General features: G+C 40.9%; 1 protein-coding gene across 1 annotated transcript in view; it reads right to left on the bottom strand.

Annotated features, from left to right (window-relative positions):
- Window positions 1–983: 983 nt before the first annotated feature.
- LOC108675372 (3-hydroxyisobutyrate dehydrogenase, mitochondrial) overlaps window positions 984–7,526 on the bottom strand; it is a 7,022-nt gene continuing 479 nt past the window's right edge. The window contains exons 2-8 of the mRNA XM_047880443.1: window positions 5,934–6,016; window positions 5,081–5,182; window positions 4,507–4,708; window positions 4,011–4,221; window positions 3,525–3,655; window positions 2,241–2,362; window positions 984–1,116 (exon numbers count right to left, since the gene is read on the bottom strand). Of these exons, the coding sequence (XP_047736399.1) occupies window positions 1,036–1,116; window positions 2,241–2,362; window positions 3,525–3,655; window positions 4,011–4,221; window positions 4,507–4,708; window positions 5,081–5,182; window positions 5,934–6,016 (932 nt within the window). The 3' untranslated portion in view covers window positions 984–1,035. The remainder of the gene's footprint in view (window positions 1,117–2,240; window positions 2,363–3,524; window positions 3,656–4,010; window positions 4,222–4,506; window positions 4,709–5,080; window positions 5,183–5,933; window positions 6,017–7,526) is intronic.

The following is a 7,526-nucleotide window of genomic DNA, read 5'->3' as shown; positions in this document are numbered from 1 at the left end:
ATCGTCAGTTATGGAAAGATCGGNCAGCAATAGGCCTATACAGGGTAAGGCTTGTGCAGCAATAGGCCTATACAGGGTAAGGCTTGGCCGCTTGGGCAGCAATAGGCCAATAAGGGTAAGCAAAGAAACACAGCCTTAAAACTTGTACTAGCTCGTCAAAGAACATAAGACAATACGTCCTTCATAAACGATTAGAAGCGGTGCTACTTAACTTATCATAAAAATCTATCAGCACGAGAAACAAAACAACTGAGCTCGTATTAAATGGCTGAGCATGTAATTTAAACAAGTATGTGTTGGATTTAAGAAGTGAATAAAATGATGTGTGCTCGACGACAAGAACGCTTGTACCATAAATGACACCACATCTTGAATATGTATCCCGATCATTTCCTGCGTTGGAGCATCAATTTTGAATGTGGAATATAAGGAAAGAAATAAATGCATATAACCTAATTGGCTGAACAACAATAGAAGTGGAACTGTGGCAATGATCAGAAGTGTTTTCTTCACAGTAGCGTGTCGCTTTTTTTTTGTGACAGTTGCTGCTAACATAGCACAAGGGCTCCATAAATCAACGAACAGTTGGAGATTAGCGAGAACATTTGTTACCCTGCACACAACAATTTCTCATTAATTATATATACATTGAAGCATGGTTGTGTTGTGTAGTGCTGATGTATGGCCATGAGCTTACTATTGGGTGTGTTGTGTAGTGCTGATGTATGGGCGTGAGCTTACTATTTACATGTCGATATTGGATGAATGTCACCGGCGTTTGAAGCAACACGAAGCAGCAAACTATTAACACAGATTCCATACGAGCTTCCATACGAGGGTGGCAGCATGTCGCTCAGCTGAGGGCTGATCATCTGATGAGCCATCAGGGTAAGGGTTTATCAGAGGGCAGGTCACTTGACAGGTCAGCAGAGGGCAGGTCAGCAGAGGGCAGGTCAGCAGAGGGCAGGTCACTCAGAGGGCAGGTCAGCAGAGGGCAGGTCAGCAGAGGGCAGGTCATAAGAGCAGGTCAGAGGCTCATTGCTGCTCCTGAAGGAACTCGAAGACAGAAGAGAAGTCCTTGTCGCCGTAGCCTCGCCCCACCATGATGCGGTACAGCTGCAACGCATCATAATTACACATACAAACTTGAATATCATTCTACGAGTCTATACTTCGTCAGCTCAGCGTCGCAATATGAATTCTTTAGCAATTAACATTCAGGTTTCGTTTTCCCTCCAGTATTTAGTCACTGTAAATGCGCCATAATTCAAGCTCGACTAGAGTGGTTCATCTCCAGTGATTGATCTGAGCAGCACAAATCCAATATAAATTAGGCAAAAAATAAGAATAAATTCACTGGCGCATAGAAGGCAATAGCAACCACGACAAGCACAAAGTTTAGAGTCTAAAAGCAACCAATTGGGAGCTGACATTTTATATTAAGTCGGTCAAATGTTCCAGGAGACACTGCCGGTTAAAGGAAAGATTTTGTACAAGAAGATATCTTATTTGAAACCAATGAAAAAAAACTCTAAAAATGGGGCTTAAATTTAGATAAAACCAATAGCTATGGCTTTTTGATTACGTTAAATACACTGGAATGCATAACAAATAAATATTACCTGGAGACATAGGTAAGTATTATTCGATGAAAGTGTCTTGTCCGAAGCTCAAGTTCAGGGTAACAACAGTTGCATGAAAGTGAGGACATTTACAGAGCTTGTTTATTGAAACGCGTACAAATAATGAACAGAGAATGCATTATATTCCAATTTTCAGGGAATAAATTATTCATTGTTCAATGATTCTAATAATTTTCATTGTTCAATGATTCTATCAACTTGAAAATGAATATTGATGTACATTCGAAACGGTTAAATATATAATAAATCCTTGCCGAGGCCTGTCTTTTGATCTATTAGCGTCATCTGGAGAATGTTTGATTCGCTGAAAATTGGAATATACCTCCCCTAGGTTTCCCTGGAAATAACTGTTAGAAATAAGGTTCCCCTTAGAATATTTTCACTGAGAACCTTATTTCTAACAGTTATTTACAGGGGAACCTAGGGGAACCATATTTTATTGCACGCATTTCTAATGGGAGCCACTTTTTTCTAGCAATGCATTCTCTTTTCATCATTCGTACGTGTTTCAGTAAGAAATATCTGCCATCTAATGCTAAGAGCTTATTTATATAAATAAAAGCACGTCTCTGGAGGAGAGTTGCGAGGGCGTCGTACCTGCAGGGCGAGGCTGCCCAGGGGCGCGGGGGTGGCGCTGCTCACGGCCACGTCCAGCGCCAGCCCGAGGNCTGGTAGTTGTGGGATGCAGGCACCCCAGGCACAGGGTTGCAGCAACTCACCTGGTAGTTGTGGGATGCAGGCACCCCAGGCACAGGGTTACAGCAACTCACCTGATAGTTGTTGTTGTTGTGGTTCCCCGGTCTCCCTTATACAAGAGACCCCCCTCGCGCAGCCACGACACCACCGACAGGGGGTCGCTCCAGAGCTGTAGGGTCGAGGTTATGTGGTGGTGTTGTCTGAGGTCCTACCAGAGCGGACATTCCAGGAGAATGTGGGTGATTGTGTGGGGAGCTCTCTGGCAGGATGGGCAGGTGTCTGTGTCTGCTTGGCCTATTGGCAGGATGGGCAGGTGTCTGTGTCTGCTTGGCCTATTCTGTTTGCGTATGTTTGTAGTGAGGGGTGGTGGCCGCAGCGCAGCCTGGCTAGGTGTACTCTCTCCAGTCTAGAGAGCTGTGTTTCTGTGCTGCTTATGTCAGGTGGTGGTGCCCAAGGATTTTGTTGTTGCCGGCCAGCTCCAGCGTTCTCTGTGTCATAATTGTGCCGCTGGATGTGGGAGCTTCTTCGAGTGGAGCGCCCCTTCTCACCGGGGTGTCTCTGCGCAGTGGCGGCACCCGTCGAAGAAAGCGCGCGACCTTCGACGGCCAAACTCCCCGACCTCAACCCCACCCCGGGCCTTGGCCCCGGGTACCTTGCGTCCTGGGTGGCGCCGCCGGCAGGGGATTCGTCCCTCGTTTTTTCGACAGAGGGGTTCTATGTCCCGGCCATCGAATCCCTCTTCCACTTACTCGCCGGGGACATCGAGTCCAATCCTGGACCCATCTACATCTGCCCCACCTGCACTAGACGCATCAAACGTACCGTTGGCTCCGTTCGTTGCAACTCCTGCGGCGAGTGGGTCCACCTTCGGTGCACTACACTCCCTGTCTCTTATACACATCTAGATGTGTATAAGAGACAGGTCACAGGCTGCACACAAAGCACCCCCATAGAACACCTTCATGCAGAAACAAAAATACTTCCCATAAAAGCACACCTCGACATGAGAGGAACACAATTCATAGCCGCAGCCATAAACAACACACAACATCCATGCCACTACCTACGCGACCACCCACCTACACACAGACAAATAGTGCTAACCCCACACAGATACTACACCAACATACTAGATACGGTACCCCCACTCCAAGGCAACACCAGCACAAAAAAACACTTACACACTCACCTGGTAGTTGTTGGATGCAGGCACCCCAGGCATGACCCCGGGCACGGGGTTGTACGTGTCACTGGACCAGCATCGTCCCGAGCTCGTGTTCAGGATGCTGGCTAATAATTTCGGGTCCAGGCCCAGGCTGTCAAGGCGTTAATAATCAACTTAAGCTCATTTATTGCAGTAGGCACTGAATAAAGTACAATTCAAATATATAAGGAATAAAGTTATGACATAAATAATCAACTTAAGCTCATTCATTGAAGTAGGCATTGAATGAAGTACAATTTACATATATCAAAAATAAAGTTATGGCATATATAATCAACTTGAGCTCTTTTATTGAAGTAGGCACTGAATAAAGTACAATTTATCTATATCAGAAATAAAGTTATGGCATTAAAAATAAACTTAAGCTCATTATTGCAGTAGGCATTAAATGAAGGACAATTTATTATATCAGAAACAAAACCTAAATGTTAATCAAGCATAATCACCGCATGCCAAGATTCATGGTTTCAGAAGTTCCAATCATAGAGATGGCAAGTAGCATATTATTGCATATCTTGGCAGCTTGACCCGTGCCCACGTCCCCACAGTGTACAATGTTCTTGCCCATGCATGACAATAGCTCCTTGGCTGCCGTGAACTCCTTCTCGGGGCCTCCCACCATGAACGTTAAGCTGCCAGCTTTTGAAGCATTCACTCCTGCACATAGGACAAAACCTTTAACATTTCTAAAAATTCCAGGATAACTTCAATTGCACTAAATTAGTAGGAATAAAATCTATGTCATAGATGCTAATTCAAGGCAATTTGTACTTCAATGTCATGACTTAACACCAAAATTTGTTTATAATGCTTATAATTTTACATTTTATTATACTCGTACATCCTTGTAGAAAGGAACATAAATTTGTATAGGTACTTCTATGAGCATGCCTATTTGTAATATTTTGTATATAAAAAATATACCGTAGGTATGTATTATACCTCCAGAAACAGGAGCATCCATGTACACAGCAGATTTGTTGGTGGCCAGAGCAGCAACTTTCTTGGAGACCTCAGGAGCAATGGTGCTGCTGTCAAGTAAGAGAGTGCCAGGCTGCACTGACATCAACACTCCAGTGTCAGGATCAGAGTAGCACTGCATCACTTGTTCCGAGTTACGCAGCATTGTCAGCAGCTGGTCACACTGCCATCAAAATTAAATTTTTAATCCATTATTATATGGTAAGCAAAGAGCATTTGTATGTACGTGATCTTTAATCTGTACTGAGCATTTCCACAAAGATTATGCACTATGGAATAATCTTATGCTTCCTCCAACATGAAAATTGCACTTTTAATCCATTAAGCAAAGAGCATCTGTATATACCGTACTTGAAATATAATCTGTACTGAGCATTTCCACAGAGATTATGTACTAAGCAATACTGGTAATCATCTTATGATTCCTCCAATACTCTAAGGTTTGATCAGTTAAGATTTAAATGAATAAAAAATTCCTCATCATACGTATTCATTGATTGTAAACAAGAAAAGCAAGTAGGCCTGGGGATATTACCTGAGATGCAACAACTTTGGGAGATGTTGCAGCAACAGCGCCAGCTGATACCAGTTGATCTACAGCTGCGTTGTTTATGTCATAAACCACCACACTGTGTCCCTGGGGCAGAAAGTGTTGCATTAGTGTCACACATTGCAAATTTATCCATAATATTAACAATAAATCACAACTGGTGCTCACCAGTCAGTGACCACAATATGGTAGGTACTACTGTCTGGAATAAGACATATATGTGGACTAGAGGCTGCCTAATTCCCCGCTCTCTCATATCAGAATGATCTCCGTTCATACAACACTCATCAGCAAAGTTACAAGTTGTTCTAAAGCAATATAGCTAATTTTACAGCCTAATTAAAATGCATTACTATTTTCTTATACACTGTACATCAAGAAAATACACATTGAGAACCCCTATTAATAATTAACCTACCACTCTACATAATATATATGTTGATGAATCTGAATATGAATAACTAAAAGCTGAAATGCACTAACAAAATGACCAACATATTCTATTATACAGAACATGGGTTCTGATTTGTAAGTCTCCATGTTCCATTATACAGAACATGAGTTCTGTTTTATATGTCTCCATGTTCTATTATACAAAACATGGGTTCTGATTTATATGTCTCCATGATCTAATAAAAATTTGAATTTGATTTTCTATGAATTTGAAATTCATAGAAAATGGACCAAAAAGGGGATACTTTAGAATTCTGTCTCCTCCTAGGATTTTCAAGCTACAACATCAAGTCACATATTCGATGCGTAAAGACCAGATCTATAAAAAAATAATATAATTTTTTATAGATCTAAAATAATTTCAAATCAATTTATTATAACCTACCTTTTTGATGAGGTTCTCAGCCATAGGCCCACCCATGTTGCCAAGTCCAATGAAGCCAACTTTACTGCCATGCTGGCAACTTGCTGTGTAAAATGACATTCAATATCAAATGAGGAAACAAAAGTACAAGTATATATATGATTAGAGAATATAAAAATTGTTTATTTTCATGTTCATCCAATTTTAAGAATATATTTTACAATATAAAAATTATCACTACCTATTGAAGATGCAATAGGTACTAAATTAACCAAAAGTTTGCCCAGGCTCTACCCATGGCAATCTCATGTTTTGCTGGCACAATGCAAGATCAAATTGCAGGAGTTACATCCCTTAATTAAACACTGTTCTATTTAATACAGAATCATGGAATGCAAGTAATTAGATGAAAACTGCAAATTTATGTAGTCACAAAACTAAAATGAAATACTAGCTAGCAATGATGGGCAAGCAATCTTCTGGTCTCCCCAGTATATATATCACATAAATATTAGTACTTGTATCTTGAAGCAACCTCTTTAATCAGGGCATGTATTTCACATTTTCATTATAGTTTATTATTGTCATATTGAAATAGATGAATTTACACATATACATGATAAAGTCATTCCCTCAACTGGGCCTGAAGACATTTTGTAATTACACTTCACAACTAAACAATTCCAGTTGCACATCATTGCACTACAGCTGTTTCACGTAGCACCTAAAGCTGTAGTGCAAGACATTGTTCAAACTTGCTGATTAATTTCAATGCAATTTTAGAATAATATGGCTAAGAATTATGGTATTCATGGTTTGTAAAACCCTTGTTTATTCCACCCATTACATTTTACTGATATCCATGTACAATGATGGTATCCAGGAAACTTTACTGGCCAGATCATGAGCATCAGAATCAATCATTCATTGGGCATTGGCCACATCGAGAGTAAATGCATGCATCCATGTCAATCATGCCGCATTGTTCGTGAAGAGTGAGTGTCAGAATCGATCATTGGACATCGGACCATTGGTCACATTGATCGTAAAATGCGTGCATCTGTGTCAATCATGCCGCATTGTTCGCAAAGTGAGAGCATCAATCGTAAAATGCAAGCATCCATGTCAATCATGCCGCATTGTTTGCAAAGCGTGAGGCCGTGAGCATAGGCTCATAGTGGCAAATCAGAGATTTTTTTAAAACAGGTTCATTTTTAATTTCCTCATATATACTAAAAATTTAATCCAATTTCTTATGTATGATAATGCTGGTATCCATGATACTTTACCCTGGCATACTGGTGTACATCCCAAAATAAATTTCTGGCACCCACACCAAACCAGCCCTTCCAGAGTCCAGACCATGGGCAATCAATTTTGGCATCCTTGCCATCCGTTTGCTGAATTGCTGCAAACATTGGTGTCCACCGCCCGATTAGTACTGTAAACTGGGGTAACTGACTCCCGGGATAACTTTGACCACTTTTGGTTTTTTTAACAAAAACCCCCAAAACTCAAAAACTATTTGACATAGAAAAATTTTGTCAATGGGCATTAAAGGCCTAATACTGAGGCTACATAATACAATAGAAAGATTTGAAAAGTTTGCATATC

Source organism: Hyalella azteca, unplaced genomic scaffold (assembly GCF_000764305.2).
Source record: "Hyalella azteca isolate HAZT.00-mixed unplaced genomic scaffold, Hazt_2.0.2 contig5402, whole genome shotgun sequence".
NCBI lineage: Eukaryota > Metazoa > Arthropoda > Malacostraca > Amphipoda > Hyalellidae > Hyalella > Hyalella azteca.
The sequence above is the reverse complement of the archived record's forward strand: the minus strand, read 5'-3'. Positions and strand labels throughout refer to the sequence as shown.